Source organism: Herpailurus yagouaroundi, unplaced genomic scaffold, assembly GCF_014898765.1.
Source record: "Herpailurus yagouaroundi ecotype Mexico unplaced genomic scaffold, PumYag 28, whole genome shotgun sequence".
In the NCBI taxonomy this organism is placed as follows: Eukaryota; Metazoa; Chordata; class Mammalia; order Carnivora; family Felidae; genus Herpailurus; species Herpailurus yagouaroundi.
Window position 1 is genome coordinate 31345712 of NW_024412376.1, and position 20403 is coordinate 31366114.

General features: G+C 38.5%; 2 protein-coding genes across 2 annotated transcripts in view; one reads left to right on the forward strand and one right to left on the reverse strand.

Annotated features, from left to right (window-relative positions):
- Positions 1-4704: 4704 nt before the first annotated feature.
- Positions 4705-18971, forward strand: PPID (peptidylprolyl isomerase D). The gene is made up of 10 exons (XM_040471546.1): positions 4705-4896; positions 6122-6262; positions 8707-8813; positions 11370-11558; positions 12462-12584; positions 12727-12833; positions 14573-14714; positions 17728-17814; positions 17909-17951; positions 18701-18971. The coding sequence occupies exons 1-10, from the start codon at positions 4812-4814 to the stop codon at positions 18787-18789; spliced, it is 1113 nt and encodes a 370-aa protein (XP_040327480.1). The 5' UTR covers positions 4705-4811; the 3' UTR covers positions 18790-18971.
- ETFDH (electron transfer flavoprotein dehydrogenase) overlaps positions 17816-20403 on the reverse strand; it is a 33929-nt gene continuing 31341 nt past the window's right edge. The window contains exon 13 of the mRNA XM_040471545.1: positions 17816-19882. Coding sequence (XP_040327479.1) covers positions 19719-19882 — 164 coding nt within the window. The 3' untranslated portion in view covers positions 17816-19718. The remainder of the gene's footprint in view (positions 19883-20403) is intronic.

The window sequence follows — 20403 nt, forward strand, 5'->3', positions numbered from 1 at the left end:
AGAAAGTAACACACCCTTTCTCTATAGACTCTTCTTCTTAGTATAACCCTTGTCAGAGCCATCAGGATTTGTTACTTGCATATCTACTATTAGTTTCTTTTGCCTTCAATATCTGCCTCAAATTAGGGAAATTCATGGAGATCCAGTAGATTGGCACCAAGTCTCCAACCTCCATGCAAAGTGATTAGGAGGAAATTTTATTACTGCTCTCATTTTCTATGGAAAAATGTTTCTTCTCGTTTCACATTCTATAGATATAGAATATCTCTCAGAAGGCAGAGAAGCCTAATCCGTGTTAGGATGCCAGATCAAAGCTAAGTTATGTAAGGATAAAACAAGTCCAATGTTAATGCCACGAGGAGCTCAAGGATCATTTACATATCATGGTATTTCTTACACAATATCTAAGTCTTATATATTTAAAGATAGATCATCAGGTTCTATCTTTCTAGCACATAGGAAAGTGGCTTTGGAATCATATCAAGCAACTTTCTTAACCTCTTCAGCACTTATCTGTCTGATAAATAAAATAGGATAGTAAGACTACTACCTCTGACACAGAGTTATTTTGAGGATTAACTAACATGAAGCATATAAAGCACTTCGCAGAGAGCCTGGCACATAGCAATGATCAATAGGGCCTAGTTATTATTATTTGTGTTTGTGATAGTCATAATAAAATCCATTTTAAGGATGTACTTTTAGATTAAGCTAATTTTTTTTCCCTTGGAGGAAAGGAATATTAAAGATTTTTTAAAAGTTTACTTATTTGAGAGAGAGAGAGAGAGAGAGAGAGAGAGCGAGTGCAAGAGCAGGAGAAGGGCAGAGAGATGTAGACAGAATCCCACTGATGGCGCAGAGCCCGGTCGGTGCGGGGATCGAACTCATGAACCACAAGATCATGACCTGAGCCTAAAATGGACACTTAACCGACTGAGTCACCCAGGAGCTCCATGAATATTAAGGATTTGAACAATGGTTTTGTTAAATCATTGTATCATTAATTTTGTTCTATTAGATAAATACGCATCTCACAACTGAAAACAGTTAAAATTAATCCTTTTTTTTTTTTAATTTTTTTCAACATTTTTTATTTATTTTTGGGACAGAGAGAGACAGAGCATGAACGGGGGAGGGGCAGAGAGAGAGAGAGAGACACAGAATCGGAAACAGGCTCCAGGCTCCGAGCCATCAGCCCAGAGCCTGATGCGTGGCTCGAACTCAGGAACCGCGAGATCGTGACCTGGCTGAAGTCGGACGCTTAACCGACTGCGCCACCCAGGCGCCCCCAAAATTAATCTTATTATTACTCCTCAGAAAAAGAATACATGTAAACTCTAAATTAATATTCAATATCCTTTTTTGATCACATCACTTCCAGCTCCTAGATGATTCTTATCTTTTTAGGAGTTCTCAGGCGCAAAGTCCACTGCACTATTTCCATCTGTGGGATGATTTCTGCTGGTGGCAGAGACTCTACTGTCCCCTGGTGGCATCTGCTGTCTTCCTTGGGTTCAATGTTCCAGCTCAGAAAAATTACAATTATTCTTACTCATAAATTTTAGCAGGCAGAGCTTTGAGAGTTGCTTTTCCATTCTGATCTGTCAGGGTAGAGATTCTCGGTTAGGACTCTCTCCTACAAGTTAGTATCTCATCAACACCAATGTCTCCTTTAGAAGCAGAATCATTTAGTCTCCTTAAGGAGTTGCAGATTAGCCTCTTGGAGTTCAGTTTTGCTGTCAGAGCCTGACTTTCAACAGACAGGATCCTGAAACTTTCTTCCCAAACTCTGGTGTCCTTTCTGACATCTTACTTTTGATAAAGGGGTTGGGTGTTATTTCAAACTTGTCTGGCTCCTAGTTGGGATCTCAATGATCCACAGTCTATGCCCACATAAAGGTATGAACTCAGATGTGTGAAACACAAGTTTTTTTTCTATTACTTACCTTAAGTTCAATTTTGAATGGTCTATTCCAAAGGGTTGATAATGCCATAATCTTTGCCAATTTCTGGTATCTTACTTTCTCCTCTTGGGACTGGATCTAAACTTGATAATGTCTAGTGTTGGAGCCAGTTTTGGGGCAATCCATATTCTCCCTGGGGCTTGCTGCCTTCCTGAGGCTGTATTCAGGAATCCAGGCACATATTTGCTCTGCTCTCAGATCTCATAAACCCATCTATGGAGGTTTGCTGGATTTCCCAGGGATGTGACTGGGGAAGATGGTTCAGAGACTTCTCATCTCTGAGACAATGGAAATCTGCACCACCATTGCCTCCCTTCTTACTCTCTTCTCTACCACCCACAACCCCCCAGTCTCCAGGATAGGGGATGAGTTTATTTGAGTTTTACTACTACTATTATTTTTTTTGCAAGTGGAAAGCCATGCTCTTACAAAAGATGTTTTGTCCAAATCTCTTGCTATGCCGGGAGTCTTTTTTGTTCCTGTAAAGCCAAAACTTTTAGAACTCCAAAGCCAGGAAAACTGGTTTACCCTCTGTTTTCTTTGCTGTCACATATTTCTCCTAAAGCAACGAGTACAGAGCCCAGCTGTTTGTTTGGGTGGAGTAAGGGGCAAAGAGATTGGAAAGGAGAATACTGCATGGGGGGTATGATCTATAAATATTATCCTACCACACTTATGAGGAACAGACAGAAATAATAATAGAGCTCTTAGACAAATACTCATCCCTCTATTCCAATGAAATTATGTTCTTAGCCCTAAGAAATAGTACATGCCGCTTGCTCTTTGTTTCTGCACACAGGCAAGACTTCAGAACTCTGAAGCGGTTTCAGTTAAGCGGACAATGGGACAGGTTGTCTTCTAGAAGGATTTATCTTTTCACTAGAGATCAGTATTGGAGTGGTTTTGAAAGGTATGATTCTGTTACCCAAGTTTGTTATAGGAATGTGACAGTTTATATAAAGCTGCTACTTTCCTGTGAAAAATCTAGACACAGTGAGAGTAACATTTAGTCTTTTACACTCAGAAACTTGTAGAACAGGAAGAATCACGTTATATCTTCTGAGAATGCAGAGGTATCCTCAAAGCACCTTTGCAGTTTGAACTTTCATTTTGAAGTATGTTATTATTTTAATAAGGTATTAGCTATTTATAATTAATAATTGCTTATACCTGTTGAGTACTATGTTTCTGATACTAAAACATCTAAATAATTCTTCACCTAATCCTCATAAAAACCTTAAGAAAGGGCACCTGGATGGCTGACGGTAGAGCATGCGACACTTGATCTTGGGGCTGCCAAGTTCAAGCCCCATGCCGGGTGTAGAGCTTAAAAACAAAACAAAACAAAAAAACAACTTAAGAGATACCTATCATTATCCTAATTTACCAATGAGGGAACTGAAGCACACAGAGGTTAAGTAACTTGTCAAAGTCACAAGTTAATTAGTGATTGAATTTGAACCCCGAAGCCTGATGGCACAGAAGTGCTTAACTATCCCAAGTAGTTAATCACAATGATATTCATAATGATAATAATGGTTAGGAGGTTACGGTGTAAAAGTGACAATTCTCAGAATAATAAGCTAAAGGCTATCTTTAAGCTAGAGGAGTAGAAAACTTTTAATGTGAATTTATGTTTTGATATTTGTGAGACAAACTGTAAATTGCCATTTGCAGCCTGTAAATGAGAATGGATTAGAGAACAATTTATTTTAATTCATATTCATCAAAGGACTCATGAGTTGTGTGCTGAGCTTACTTGACCCTCAGGGAACCACAAAGAATCAACACCATGGAATTCAAGGATGTCAACTGGTAAGGAATTAAAATTTTACATTAGTTTTAATGTGCTGGAATTTGAAAGGGTCAGCAGGAAGCACTGATAATCTTCTCAAAGCATACACAAAGACACATGGAAATAAAATTTCTTGTTAGCATTCTGTATAACTCATTCATTCATTCAAAACAATTTATTGAGCACCTACTACCTGCTGGACACTGTTAGAAGTGCTCTGGATAAAGCAATGAACAAAACTAAATTCTTGTCCTGGCAGAGTAATTCTAATGGGAGAGGATAGATGAAATAATGAACAACTGGAATGTCACAAAGTGCTAAAGAACATACCAGTTCTCTCTAAAATTAGGCTTGATCAGAGGTGAGTCTACGTTCCTATGACTAGGTAAAATCTTTACACAAATTCCCATAAGGGGAAACTGGACTATAACACAGTTTTATCAGGGAACGAAACGGCTCTTTTCTGGACGTTCAGCTTCACAGTCATCAGTAAAAATGTTAATATTAAGAGTAACTTCTAACAAAAAGGCAGTAATAACATGGCCACTCTTGATTAGCTACCACCAGCCTGTGTTAGGCATTGTGCTAAGCAATTTACGTTTCAATCCTCAAAACGACCCCCCAAGGTGAGCATTTTGTCCCATTTTCCAGACAAGCAAAATGAGTTTCAGAGAAGCAGTCACTCATCCGTTAGCGGCGGACTGAGGCTGGGATGGAGAGGACGGTCTCCAAAGCTCTTTTACACTACCGTGGTAGGAAAAGCGATGAAACACGTGCGAAAACAATAAAAACGATCGGGGATGCAAATTCACTACGCGAAAAGCAAGAAAGCACAGGGCAGAGAACTACAGAGAACGCGCACGAGCTCCAGCGCGCGGAAACGACGCCGGGAGGAGGCGCCGGAAGTCAGGGCGCGGCTTCCCGACCTCACGCCGGAAGTAGCTCGTCAGCGCCGCCGACAGATCGTCGCGGAGAAAGTAGCTTTGGGGTCGAAGGTGCTGGGCGTCCACGAGATTGTCTGAGTTCGCTTCCAAGCGCATCTGCAATTCAGTATGTCTCACCCGTCCCCCCAGACTAAGCCCTCCAACCCCAGTAACCCCCGAGTCTTCTTTGACGTGGACATCGGAGGGGAGCGAGGTGAGCAGAGTCTGATACCGAGGAAGCTGGACTTACCAGGATTTGGGCGACTCCGAGGGTGGCGTGCGGTTCGGGCCAGGGGCTGCACTGTGATGCGAAGGGGATGGCTCCCTAGACTGGACTGTTGGAACAAATACTGATTTCCAAGGCTGGGTGGAGTCCGCGCCCTTGTACCAATACCATCGGTCGCGCGGAAGTTTCTGGAAATTTCTGGTTTGGGGATTGTGGCGACCTTTAGTTTGTCTCTCCTGATTTGGTTGTACTTCCTCGCCACCTTGCATCAAGCAGGCATGAAATAAGGTTGTTTTATGTATGTAGTGGGACATGCAGAAAACTGTGATAGGCGTTTGTTGAGTTCCGGTCACGCCATGTCTTTTTGCCACGCGAGATACATATCAGCAGCTGCCATATGGTTTATAAATAGAGCGACTTTTGTTTGTTGGTTTTTCTTATTACCTATTTTTAACTTAGAGGTACCGTCAGGTTGGTGAATATTTTCTGTTTTGGCATTGGGAAAAAGGAGCTCAGTGTAGCAATGTGGTTGCCTAGGCTACGTCAGCGGCTCGGAAGCTCCTAGGGTCTTGTGAATTAGCTTATGGATTTGTAACTGAATTGCTCTTGTAGAACGGGTTAGGTTTGTGGGGCTAGGCTGTGTTAACGCAAATACTAACGGACACATCAGGATTTAGGGACCCCGTGGATGATTATGGCCGCACATGTACATTTTGTTTTGAAATTAGCGCGAGGTTTATTTTACCTGCCTTAGGAGTTGTCTAAAATGGGAACAACTTCACATTTTTGCTTGAGCGGCTGCATTAGGCAGATTCCATAGAACACAGAGGCTACAGCTATACTTAAAATTCAGCCAACCTGACCACTCAAAGGATATTTAATTTTCTCCTCTTGGTTACTTGGTGGTTATAATTTCTGAGTACAAGTTAGAAGAAATGACTCAGAATTTAAAACCATTTGCACTTCATAGTGTCCCTTATATGGTGTTAATCTTCTGGCTACTGTATTTATGATCCTTTGTTAAGATGTAGAAAAGTAATTGCTTCAGATTCATTAAGATACATGACACTTAACATTAGAGTAAATTTGAATGTTAGAAAAATGACCAAAAAGAGAACTTGGTATTTTAGTCACTAGAATTTTACCAGCTCCCCTTTTATCATTTGCATATTTGGTTGTTTGCATACTGACATGATTTCATTTTTTATTTTAGTTGGTCGAATTGTCTTAGAATTGTTTGCAGATATTGTACCGAAAACTGCAGAAAATTTTCGTGCATTGTGTACAGGAGAAAAAGGCATTGGACCTACCACTGGGAAACCTCTCCATTTCAAAGGATGTCCTTTCCATCGAAGTATGTGTAAAAATTTGAATCTGATTCTTTTTTTTTAACGCTTATTTTTGAGAGAGAGAGAGAGAGAGTGTGTGTGTGTGTGAGAGAGAGTGAGTGTGTGTGTGCGCGCGCACGTGGGGAAAGCAGAGAGAGGGAGACAGAAAATCTCAAGCAGGCTATATCAGCACAAAGCCTGATGTGGGACTCGAACTCCCAAACAGTGGGATGGTTCCTGACCTGAGCCGAAACCAAGAGTTGGACGCTTAACCAACTGGACTACCCAGGTGCCCCTTGAATCTGATTCTCGTAAATAATTCTGTAGGCATTAGGGAAGAAAATACCAAGTGATAAAGAGTGAAAGTTAAAAATTACTGCTGGTTTCAGGAGGATGCTTTGACATCTGAGGCAGTAGCTCAATTTCATAAAGGTTGGGCTGTGAAAGTGGAATTCTGAGAGGGTGCTAAGGTTTACTTAGAAATGGAATGCCTTAGCTTCACCAGACATCTGGCTCTTCACACCAGTGGGATTAGATTGAGAAAAAAGGGTGTGCTATGATAAAGAAATAGACTTTATTTTTTTTTTTTCTTAAAGTTCACTTATTTATTTTGAGAGATAGAGAGTGCATGTGTGTGTGCAGCACAAGCGGGAGAGGGGCATAGAGAGAGAGACTGAGAGTCCCAGAATCCCAAACAGGCTCTGCGCCTACAGCTACACTCACAAACTGAGATCACGACCTAAGCTAGATCAAGAGTTGGATGTTTGACCGATGGAGCCATCCACACGCCCCAAGAAGCAGACTTTAGCTTGACCGATGACAGAAAAGTTATACCTAGTACTGGACAGGATTGCTTGGGAAGGCTGTAGCTGATTGAAAGATTCAGTGTCTTGGTATTATTTTAATTAAAAGATGACACTTCACAATGCCTGTCACCCTTTGTTTAGTGATTATTTGATGGTTCACTAATAGGCTCTAGGTTCCATGAATTCAGGAACTAAATCTTTTCATCGTTTTGTCTTCAGCATACAGTATAGTTATTAAATAGGCACTCAATAAATATTTGCTTAATGAATAAATAAGTTAAAGCATAATCATGAGTAGTATTTTTATTTATTTTTAAAAAAAATTTTTTTTCAACATTTTTATTTATTTTTGGGACAGAGAGAGACAGAGCATGAACGGGGGAGGGGCAGAGAGAGAGGGAGACACAGAATCGGAAACAGGCTCCAGGCTCCGAACCATCAGCCCAGAGCCTGACGCGGGGCTCGAACTCACGGACCGCGAGATTGTGACCTGGCTGAAGTCGGACGCTTAACCGATTGCGCCACCCAGGCGCCCCATGAGTAGTATTTTTAAAAGAAACTTGATTAAGAAAAAATTAATGTTGATTATAAAATATTTAAATGTTTTACATTTATGTTTAATAAAATACTAAAATATACTAATAGAATGTAGTATTCAGAAGAGAGTTGATGTAGGAGGCCTGAGACTGCTTTCCTTAGAAAGGTTTGCTTGCAGGATGGCCATTAGCTGGAGTTTAGGAATTTGGCATTTGAACGATTCCCTGAATCATAATGATGGTTTACTGTGCCCAGATTGTTTGTACACACACTTTGATTTATGCTGAACATCTGATTTCCTTTTGAGAGTCTGAAATTTTGGTACATGGCTAGGTAGAGAGTAACTGCATGATCAGCCCTGATGAAAACCCTGGATGAGTCTGTAATGGGCAACAACATTGTGCACATGTTGCTGCATTTGTTTTTTTGCTGGGGGAAGAATGTGCTATATGACCTCTCATAGAAGCGAGAGAGTGTAAGGAAACACATGGATTCCTCCAGACTCTGTTTATTATCTTTTTCTTTTATCATCTAGTTGTGTATCTTTATTACATTACTGTAATGCAACCAAATGCTGAGGCCCATGAATCCTAGAAAATGTCTGAACATGGAGGTGGTCTTGGGAACCTTTGACACCAAGTGCTAATACTTGCTAAAGTACTTCCATTCTCGTGTAACAAATCTCAGAATAATTGATCTTATTTAGTAGACTTTAATGAGTAACGTGCCTAGCCATGTGCATGGTGAAAAGCAGTTGCTGTACTTAAGAAATTGTTTCCTAGAAGAGACAGATCATTACAATATGTGTTGTAAAGGTAGAATCAAGCTGCTGTGGGAGGGAAATTGATGAGATCCAACTTGGGGGTCTCTGACAGTTTCACAAGGAGGTGCCATTTGAACTAATTCTTTGAGTATTAGTGAGTGAGCAGGCAGTAAAAGTAGTTTGGACTCAGACTGAAAAGTCTTTTAAGAGTTTGGAGTTGTGGGGATGGGTGGGGAAAGATAGGAGAGTGCTAAGACTAGAGTCATGTTTTAGGAAGTTCATCTTTCTTACTACATGTTCATTAGTTAACATTACTATAGTCATCCATATTTTAGTTTCTAATAGCTGTTTTCCTTTTTTGTAGTTATTAAGAAATTTATGATTCAGGGTGGAGACTTCTCAAATCAAAATGGGACAGGCGGAGAAAGTATTTATGGTGAAAAATTTGAAGATGAAAATTTCTATTATAAGGTAAAGTGGACAAAAGGGAATGTTTATTGCTAATAGTAAGGGTTATTAGATGTCTGGGATACTTGTTGGACTAAGAACCAATAAATGTTTCAACGTGTGCTTAGATTCTCCTTTTCTTGTAGAAGGTATCATATTTGTAAATATATATTTAATATATATTTACTATTTTTAATATAGAAAAATTTGATCCACTAATTTTATTTGGCAAAAATACAATGGTTATGCTTGTGAGATCCAGGTTTACATACTTCAGTAAAGCCAATGAGTTTTTATTTTTTATTTATTTATTTTTTTCAAAAATTTTTTTTTTCCTTTTTCAACGTTTTTTTTAATTTATTTTTGGGACAGAGAGAGACAGAGCATGAACGGGGGAGGGGCAGAGAGAGAGGGAGACACAGAATCGGAAACAGGCTCCAGGCTCTGAGCCATCAGCCCAGAGCCTGACGCGGGGCTCGAACTCACGGACCGCGAGATCGTGACCTGGCTGAAGTCGGACGCTTAACCGACTGCGCCACCCAGGTGCCCCAAGCCAATGAGTTTTTAAGAGTGGCCACCATATGGCAGAATTGTTTCCAGGAAAAATGTTCTCATTATCAGAAGGATGGTAACTTGTGCATCTTTATGCTTGAATTTGAAGAGCAACAAAACCATGGCTAATATCCAGGATGTCAGGGGATTTGCAAAGTAATGGATATGGTTAATGTCCAAGCTCCTAAAGGACATTAGTGGTGCCTGTGCCTTCTTATCTTCATTTTCCCAAGATGTAATTGGGGTATATTGCATCATTCAAGTTGTAAGAAGGGACACGTAAGTACAAAAGTAAAGTAATATCTTTGGAAATGAGGAATATGAGCAAGGTAATTAGGATAATTTGAAAAGAAATTGTCATCAGTCTTTTAAACAGTATTCATTGGCAGCAATTGTATGTATTTAGTACTGTCACTGGCACCAGAGGGTTTATAAAAATGAATGGCTTTGGTGATAATTTAAGATCTTACCAGGAAGACCAGATTAAAACACATGGGACAACTGGAGAATAAATAATATGCAAATTAATGCTAAATTGATTGAGACTTTATATATTCTAGGAGACAGGTATGATTTACATATTCTAAATTATTAGGGGAGACATTGAAGAGGAATGGGTACTTAAACTGGGCCTTGCATGCTCTGGTTTCTCTTCAAATCGCATAAATCTTTCGCCTTTTACTAAACTGGGCCTTGCAGGGTGGCCAAGACTTGGTTAGACAGGAACTAAAACATAGATGCCAGTTTGAAGGATATGAGTGAGGAAAGACAAAGGCAATAGAAAGCTAAGAAAATAAAGTTAATATTCTATTTGATATTGTGGGAAAAGCACCAAACTTTGGGAATGGAAAAAAGAGAAGCTACCTGAAGAATGAAAACTAAGATTATGTGATCACTTTGATCAAAAGAAAGGGGGCCTATTGAAATGATGGTTTGTGCCTTCTACAAACTTGGTAACCTTGAAAGCTGAAGTTTTTGGGTTGCAGGGGTAAAAGGCAATTTTGGTGGGAAGACTAACAGAGGACAGTGCATGACCCGACAAAAATTTAGAAAGCCTAAGGATAAAGTGGAAAGATGAAGACATTGAGTTTCATAGAATCTTTGAATAGGTTGATGCCAAGTAGAAATTTGATTTTGAGATGTATGCAGCAGTTTGTTTAGGTCATTCTCTGGAATGGTTCTCTGAAGATTCACCTGGAGTGAAAGCCATAACGTTTGTATTTTTTTTTTTTTAAGTTCTATTTATGTATTTATTTTGAGAGCACGCGTGCGTGTGTTTGTGTGTGTGTGTGCGCGCGCATGCGTGCGCGTGCATGGGGTCAGGGCAGAGAGAGGGGAGAGAATCTCAAGCAGACTCCACGCTGCCGGCACAGAGCTGACCTGGGGCTAGATCCCACAAACTGTAAGATCATGATGTGAGCCAAAATCAAGAGTTGGATGCTTAGCCACCTGAGCCACCCTGGTGCCCCTGTTTGGATTCTTCTGAGATTAGGAAAGTACCTAACGAATGTCCTGTCTAAATTGAATGTCCCATCACTGTTCCGAGTTTATTGATGTGTAAAGGAGGAATCAAAGTGTAGGCTCATAAAAATGGGAAGACTGTTTCCTGTTCTCAGACTGTTCCCTGTTCTCAGACTGTTCCCTGTTCTCAGAAGAGAGAGCATTCTTTATGAAAAGAGGGCAGAGTACAATCATTAGATTTCCATAATGCAGCATCTAAGATGAAGATGCTGCATTATGGAAGATACAAACATGTTCTCAAAATGGCCTGTTTAGAAACACCTGCCCCCCCCCCCCGCCCGTTTTCATTATTTTATTTGGTTTCATAAACTTTTCTTAAGGTCTAAAAAGTGATTAAGTGCCCCATGTTTGTGGATTAAAGGTTGCAATTTATACAAAATAAAATTACATTGTTTGCTCTGAGTAACATTAAAGCCTGCCCTAGTTTTATGTGAATGGTCAGTGAAAGAATGATTCAGACTAGGACCACTAACCTTGGTTTTCTTTTAATGATTTTTATTTCTACAGCATGACCAGGAAGGTTTATTGAGCATGGCAAACGCAGGCTGCAATACAAATGGTTCTCAGTTCTTTATCACAACAGTTCCGACTCCTCATTTGGATGGGAAACATGTGGTATTTGGTCAAGTAATTAAAGGAATGGGTGTGGCAAGAATACTGGAAAATGTAGAAGTGAAAGGTGAAAAACCTGCCAAAGTAAGTAAAAAGTTATAGTGAGATATACTTGTTATCTTAATTACTGCCTTAAACATAAGTAAAAGGGTCAGGTGATTATTAGTTGGGAGAATGTTAGGATGACTTTTGGTATTGAAGCTTGGACTGCCACTTTTTTTTTAAACTTTTCTACAGTGGGAAAGATGAGATTAGGGTAGTTTATAAGGAGATTTTTATTTCAACTTCAATTTTGGTGATTTTTTTTGTACGTTTCTTAACTCTTTCTATACCTGCAAAACTTTGAATCAGTATGTGCAGTAGTACATAGTAGGAAGAGGACAGGAAACCAAGAATCCTGTCTAGACTCTGCCATTTAACTGGTGGTTTGGCCTTGATCTTGTTATTTAAGTTTTCTTGTCATGTTTCCTCATCCTGTATAAATTACTTGAGGGTTTAGACTAGATTATATAACTCTGTAAAGAACCTCGTATTTTACATGTCCTTGAATCACAGTGGCCAGAATACTACCTAACCTAGTTGGCAGGGTTGTGTGTGGGAACTGGAAACTGAAATACTTAGAGGAGATAGACTGTTGTTTCTCATTGTATGACGGAAACAGTAGTAAACTTGAAAGGACATGCCTCACCGAAAGAAAATTATATAGAAAATGATAACATTTTCAACTATTCTCTGTATACTGAGCCGCTAAATAGCAGTAAAACACTTTCATAAAATAGTGACATTGTATTGTATAGTGGAATGTATATAAAGGGCATTATTGTAATCAGAGCAGATAGATGAGACTTCTGTCAATCTGTCATTTTAGAAGTGACATGGACAGTGTTGCACATAACTTATACCTGTATAGCTTCTAAACCTAGATCTCTTGTTTTTAATCTCATTAATATGGTAGTGCACCTCTACAACTTAGGATTATTTTTACAGTTGTGCGTTATTGCAGAATGCGGAGAATTGAAGGAAGGGGATGATTGGGGCATATTCCCAAAAGATGGCTCTGGTGACAGTCATCCAGATTTCCCTGAGGATGCAGATATAGATTTAAAAGATGTGAGTACTTTCAGATTAGTCAAACTTTATTAAAAATAGTACTAAAATTTTGAGCTTTGTATCAGTCTGTCTTAATGATAGAACCTAGCATTTAGCTACATTAATTACTAAAATGCAACATATTTGTATTTTTTTTATACAGGTAGATAAAATTTTACTAATAACAGAAGACTTAAAAAATATTGGAAATACTTTTTTCAAATCCCAGAATTGGGAGATGGCCATTAAAAAATATACAAAAGTTTTAAGGTAATAAAATATTTTTAGTAAGTTAATTTTAATAACTTGTAACTTGAATTATAAACTGAAATTCAGAGTTGTTTATTGTCTTTTGGGCAAAATTACTTCGTAGAATAATAACCAGGTGTGTTGAAATAGTTGCATTTCTTTTGTTTCCTTTAACTTCTTATTTTGAAAATTTCAAAATACAGGAAAATTGAAAGAATAGTATGTGAATACTCATGTACCTTTACCTGTTTTCACTAATTTTTAACTTTTGCTACATTTGTTTTTGTAGAATCGTTTTGAAAGGAAGTTACAGATACCATGACATTTACCCCTTCAATGGCTTAGCAGATATTTCCTAAGAATCAAGAACATGCTTCCACATAACCTTCTGGACCACTGAAAAAGACCCCCAGAATAATATTGATCCAATAATATTGTCTAATATGTAATCCATGTGCAGATTTCCCTAATTATTTCACTTGGTTTTGTGTCTCTAGTCTCCTTTAATCTTCGGTAGTTCCTATTTTACATTAGGTTTTCTAAGTCATTTGTATTTTGTGCAGTCTTAAGTCAGTTGTTTTATGGAATACCATCTGTATTTTTTTGCTCCCTCAAGATTATTTTGAGGTTAAATATTTTGCCAAGACCACTTAAATCGGTGGTGTTGAATATTTCCTATGATACCACATCCTGAAAGCACATGTCAATTTGGCCTATTTTGAGTTTTGGCATTTGGTTAAAGTGGCATTAGCCAGATGCTTGTGTCATAAAAGTACCTTTTCCTTTTGTAAATAATAAGTACTTTGTGAAGTGATCCTGTGAGATTGTGTAAATATCCAGCTCCTAATCCTTCTTTCATCCAGTGGGTGTTAGCATCATTGAAGATCTTTGCCCGAATCAGTTATTACATTGATGGTGACAGAACTGATTTTCTAATTTATCATTCATAGCTGGCATTCTAATGTTTGAAAGAGCCTGTTCCCTCTGCCCCGCCTCCCTTTTTAGTACCACTGTAGATCTATGTTTTTGGGTTTTTTTTTTTTTTTCCAGTTCAGCTTGTTACTGTACTCTCCTTTTTGATGTTCGAAGGGTTCCAATTTGTCCAGTGGAAGCCCCCTTCCTGTATCTGTTTGACATGTTCCTATTAGTCTGTGAGCACTTGCTTGCTTTCACAAGGTGTTCTATGTTCATCTTGTTTCTTGATTTGGTATTAGCAGTTTCTCCAAGGACCCCTGGCTCTTTTTATTGGGGGATTGATTTTAGAAAGCAGATTCTGAGAGCCAGGTGTGCTCATCATTTCTGGGCCTTCTTCCGTGGGCAGAGCTAAGAATTGTATTAAAATACAGTTCAAAGTCAACAGTTCAAAGTCAACAAAGTCAGCTGTATTAAAATACAGTTCAAAGTCAACTCATTCCATACCCTCTCCCACAGTGAGGACCTTGGCTCAAACATAATTACATTGGAACGTAAATAATGGAGATTGTGAGTTTTAAAAATTGGGACATGTTAGTTGTGCATGATTATCTTTAGATTTGGGGATTGTTGTTAAATTGGTTTCTTTGAACACTTTTGGGGAAAAAGTTGGAACAAATAAAAATAAATCTTCTAAAGGAAAATAAATTGTGATCATTAAGAATATTAATATTAGCATTTGATGAGCTTTTTATATCAGAAGTGACATAATACTTTTTGCCATAGTTGAAGGAGCAGGTTAAGTTGTATGTGGCGTTACATGCCAACTTTATTAATGTATTCTCCAGATACGTGGAAGGTTCAAAGGCTGTTATTGAGAAAGCAGACAGATTGAAGCTGCAACCTATAGCTTTAAGCTGCGTGCTGAATATTGGTGCTTGTAAACTGAAGATGTCAAATTGGCAGGGAGCAATTGACAGTTGTTTGGAGGTAAGTCTCTTTGACATCAGACTTTTTGAAGGAGTTGGTTTATGATTTATCAACTTGAACAAAAACAATTTTATATACATTAATATATTTTATTACATAGGACCTAATGAGACTTGATGAAAAAGTTCTTTTATCTCTAAATACTTTGGACCTTCAGTTCTTCCTGTTAATCCATTCATTTAGCTTATAACATTATGTAACTTAATACCAATGAAGATATTTTCCTTTTCAGAGCACAGTATCAGCTCATTTATTCATTTTAACATATTGAGCACCTATTGTGTGCTAGGTATTGGAAGACAAAGCCAGGAATGATTAAGATTATGGGTTGTGGAGCCAGTCAGACTTGGGTGTTTTTGTTAGACTTCCATTACTAACTTTGTGTTGGGTAAGTCCTAATTTTAGAGAGTTTCAACATCTTTATTGTTTATTTATTTGCTTATTTTAAAGTTTATTTATTTTGGGGCGCCTGGGTGGCGCAGTCGGTTAAGCGTCCGACTTCAGCCAGGTCACGATCTCGCGGTCCGTGGGTTCGAGCCCCGCGTCAGGCTCTGGGCTGATGGCTCGGAGCCTGGAGCCTGTTTCCGATTCTGTGTCTCCCTCTCTCTCTCTGCCCCTCGCCCGTTCATGCTCTGTCTCTCTCTGTCCCAAAAATAAATAAAAAACGTTGAAAAAAAAATTAAAAAAAAAAAAATAAAGTTTATTTATTTTTAGAGAGAGAGAGAGATGGCATGAGAAGGGAAGGGGAGGAGAGAGAGGGAGAGGCTTTCAAGCAGGCTCCGTATTGTCAGCACAGAGCCTGATGCGGGACTCAAACCCACAAACTGTGAGCTCGTGACCTGAGCTGAAGTCAGGAGTCAGACATTTGACAGACTGAGCCACCCAGATGCCCCAACATCTTTATATTAAATGAAAATAATACTTGCCTTATGGAATTGTTACAAAGATTATATAACATGTAAGAACATTTAGCACAGTATTGGGCATATTTTAAGCACCTAACAGAGATAGGGTGTTTTTGTTTTTTTTTTTTTTTTTTAGATATGAGAGAGAGAGAGAGAGGGGGAGAGAGGGAGAGAGAGGTAGAGAGAGAGAATGTCAAGCAGACTCTGCGCTGTCAGCACAGAGCCTGAACTGGGCTCCAGCTCACAAATCATGAGATCATGACCTGAGCCAAAACCAAGTCAGACATTTAACCAGCCGAGCCACCCAGGCACCCCGAGATTAGGTGTTTCAGTTAAAAGACTCATACTCTCAAGGAACTTTTTATTTGGCTGAAGAGGGAGTCAGTTTCAATTTAGGGTCATCAGGATTTACATAGGGAGAATGGATACTACTGAGACACTCAAAGGTCACCTGTCTTCATGGGGACATCCAGGGATACTGACTGATAAAGCTAGATAGGTGGCAGCATTACCTCCTTAATCGAGCAGTTATGACATTCTTCCTATTGCATAGTTGAAAAATTTTCCAAACTGTGTATTTTAGAAAGACCCATCTCCAGTAATTTTTATGTATTTTGCACATTAAGCAATGTAATTAAATCAGTTATGCCCAGAATAAGTAGAAATCAAATGAGATCTGGGGTGCCTGGTTAGCTCAGTTGGTAGAGCATGTGACTCTTGATCTTGAGGTTGTAAGTTTGAGTCCCATGCTGGGTGTAGAGATTACTTGAAAAAAAAAAATTTTTTTTTAATGAGATACTAATTTGGTAGGATAGGTAGAATAAGGGCTAATATATTTAGAAGGGAGCATACAACAGGAAAAAATTTATCCAAGGAAAAGTTTGGTCTTCACTCTGGGTTTCCTTCCCTTCCCTTCCCTTCCCTTCCCTTCCCTTCTTTCCCTTCTTTCCCTTTTAATGTTTATTTCTGAGACAGAGAGAGACAGAGCATGAGTGAGGGAGGGTCAGAGAGAGACGGAGACACAGAACCAGAAGCAGGCTCCAGGCTCTGAGCTGTCAGCACAGAGCCCAATGCGGGGCTTGAACTCACAAACCATGAGATCATGACCTGAGCCGAAGTTGGTCTCTCAACCAACTGAGCCACCCAGGCGCCCCTCTTTTTTTTTTTTAAAGTAGTCTCCACACCCAATGCGGAGCTTGAACTCCTGACCCGGAGATTAAGAGTGGCATGGTCCACTGACTGAGCCAGCCAGGTGCCCCAACTCTGGATTTCTTTTGGACCTTTGTGAGGCAGATAATATGCCTTTTGCAGTAAAATCTTAGTATTGACCTTTAGAAGATGTGAATAAACAAAATAGGTTATTTCTAAAATGTTTGTTTCAGAGCAAAGACCTATTAAGTGTTAACTACTGCTCCTTAAAAAAACTCATAGATTGCAAGTAAAGAGTGTAACAAATTTTTATTCATGTTTTTCTCTGTTAATTTAGGGTCTAATCAGGAGATAGAAACTATATAGTAATTTGAAAAGAGAAAGTTTAATATAAAAGTACATGTAAGAGGAGATTGGAATAATGAGGGATTGGCTAGTAAAGAGAATTCTGAAGAATATGGGAACAGCAGATCTATATCTATCTGCCATATATAAATATATGGAGCTGGGATGGAGCCTCAAGGAAAAGTCACCTCTTAAGGGCCCTTAGGCTGAGATCCGTACTTCATTGGAGAGGGGATAGCTGTGACTTACTGGTGGCAGAGAAGTTCAATGGGTACCATACTTGTGATTCCCTGTAGTGCTTAGGGAAGTTGCCTGCAGGGAGCTCCTATTGACCAAGTAGTGCTGTTGACCAAGTTCAGTGCAGGAGCCCAAGAGAGAAATGCACTGGAACCTGCAAGAAAAACAGCTTTTCTCATCCGTGTCCCTTTAGTGCCCTCTACTGACAAAATGTAATGTGCCAGCTGGCAGAGGGTATTTACAGGGTCCATCCAACTCCATTATCACAGAGCAGTAAAGGGTTGATTTGTAGCTGACTGGCAGTAAATTGAAATCTAGCACATATATTTAATTCTTAATATTTAGATAAAAATATTAATTTTACAATTTTTTTGTAGGCTCTTGAAATAGACCCATCAAATACGAAAGCATTGTACCGTAGAGCTCAAGGATGGCAAGGATTAAAAGAATACGATCAAGCTTTGGTAAAATTTTGTTCTAAATTTTAATTTTTTTAGACAACCACCTTCATAAATCATACATCTAATTTCTTTAAATGTTTTTTTTTTTCAATTAAAGGCTGATCTTAAGAAAGCTCAGGAGATAGCACCAGAAGATAAAGGTAAGTTTGTACTTTTTATAGTGAAACTTCATTTTGTTCTGTAAGAATTCACCTTCATAAACCATTGTATTTTTTGCCACTTAGAGACCTATTTGTTCAACATATATTACAGAATGTCTGTTATTGGGCTAGGCATTGGCCATACTGCAGTGAACGTCAAGATCCCTGCTCTCAAGGAGCTTACATTCTGGTCTCTCTTCAGAATATTGATTTTCACACATCTGAATACTATTTTTCTATCATATCATTTGAGATCTGGTTCCTATTGCTATAATTCTAGTTGAAAGCACAGCACTAAAAGATAAAGTATTTATGATGAATTTAATGTTTGGGACCATTCCTTAAGCTGAATGAGGCCATAATATAAGTATTCTAGTTACTGGATATGTTTTAGGAAAGCTATGGAAAGTTAGTGCACAAAAATTTGTTTTTCAAATAATGCCTGCTACAAATAGTGATGGTAGGCCTAGGTATTAAAATATATCTTCAGTTTCTTATTACTAAAGTAAAATAGGAAAGGCACTTCTTTCAAATTGACAATCTTCTAAAATTATGTTTCATGGTTTTTGTGTTTGTGTGATGTTTCCTCAGTAAAATATTCTGTTAATAGAGCTCAGTTACTTTATGGACAAGAAGAGTTTTATCAACGGCGGGGGCGTTAACTGTCGTACTAAAACATCAGTTTGTTGGGCATCCTCATTTTTTGGATGTTTTGAGAAATAACTCCTATTTACATATTTATTTTACAGCTATCCAGGCAGAATTGCTGAAAGTCAAACAAAAGATAAAGGCACAGAAAGATAAAGAGAAGGCAGCATATGCAAAAATGTTTGCCTAATAAGGAATTCAGTTTTATTTACATATGCATTGATTGTATAAAGGCAATAAGAAAATTTAAAGGTTTCTGTCTGTTATAGATGATCCCTGATGTGTTTCCTTTGATACTTCAGTTTCTCATTGTTTACAGTTTAGGAATACTGAAAAGGGTTCACTCTTAATAAAACGGTGTTACAAAATACAGTGAAGTTGGTTCTTCTTAATGGCTATTCTGCATTAGTTACAAAGAATAATGGTGTCCAGCCTGTTTCTAATCTCCTAAAGACACATCTGTTGGATAAACAGATTAAAGCTTAAGTTTGTATACTGTTTCCCTTGATTCTTTGATGTATTTCTTTGTGGTTGGTTTTTGCTGGCATTTTTATACTTACATATAATACAGATATACATGTTCAGGGGTTGGCAGACTTTATCCAGAGGGCCAGAGAGTAAATATTTTAGGCTTTGTGGACCATTATCATCTGTCACAGCTACTCAGTTCTATAGTTGTAGCCACAGACAGTATGTAAACCACTGGGCATGGCTGTGTTCCAATAAAACTGTTCATAAGAAAAGTGGTGGGCTGGATGCTCATCTCTGGTCTAGAATAATAATACGTTTATACTTGAAGTCTTGAATTTGACAAGTGCAATATACATTAAAGGCCAGTAGTGTATTTGCTATTGGTACTGAATCTCTGAAGAATTAAAGAGGTAAGCAGATGCTACCTCATTGATAAGGTTTTATGTAAGAGGCGTATTCATAATTTTTTATGGGACAATTTTAGGTGTAAGTATAAAATTTTTATTTCGTTGATAATTTTATGAACATTCTGGTCAGTAATATGTGGTAAGATAGTTTGACAACCTGTTGACTTCTAAATGTTTAGTTAGCTTGCCATACATTTTAAAGAAACTCTCACAAGTGCCTGCAAATGAAATCAGTTGCAGTTTACATTCCATTGTAAGCAGGTCCTCCACCGCCTTCAGGTACCACCCAGTTAATATTCTGACTTGGATCTTTAATATCACATGTTTTACAATGCACACAATTCTGAGCATTTATCTGTAACCGAAATCCATCACCTTGTTCCAAAGGTACAAATTCATAAACTCCTGTAAGGAAAAATAAATAATACTATGAAGTGCGTATTTTGACTTTTAAAATTCAAACGTAGAAATTGAACCCCTGCAAACAGTAGCTACAGAAACCTTAAAGGTTTGTTTTCTGAATGTTTACCCATAGAGAATATTATGAAGATCTTGGTGTGTGCCATTGCTGTTAGTATAAATTATAGATAAAAGGGGCGCCTGGGTGGCTCAGTCAGTTAAGCGGCCGACTTCGGCTCAGGTCATGATCTCACAGCCCGTGAGTTCGAGCCCCGCGTTGGGTTCTGTGCTGACAGCTCAGCCTGGAGCCTGTTTCGGATTCTGTGTCTCCCTCTCTCTGACCCTCCCCTGTTCATGCTCTGTCTCTGTCTCAAAAATAAATAAACGTTAAAAAAAAAAATAAAAACAACTAGTTGTTAATATTTAAACAAAAAAATTATAGAGAAAAGTAGAAGGTATAGCAGTATTGGCTGAGTTAGTCTTACTAACAAGGGAACAACATTTAGTAGTTTTTGAGCTCCAATGTT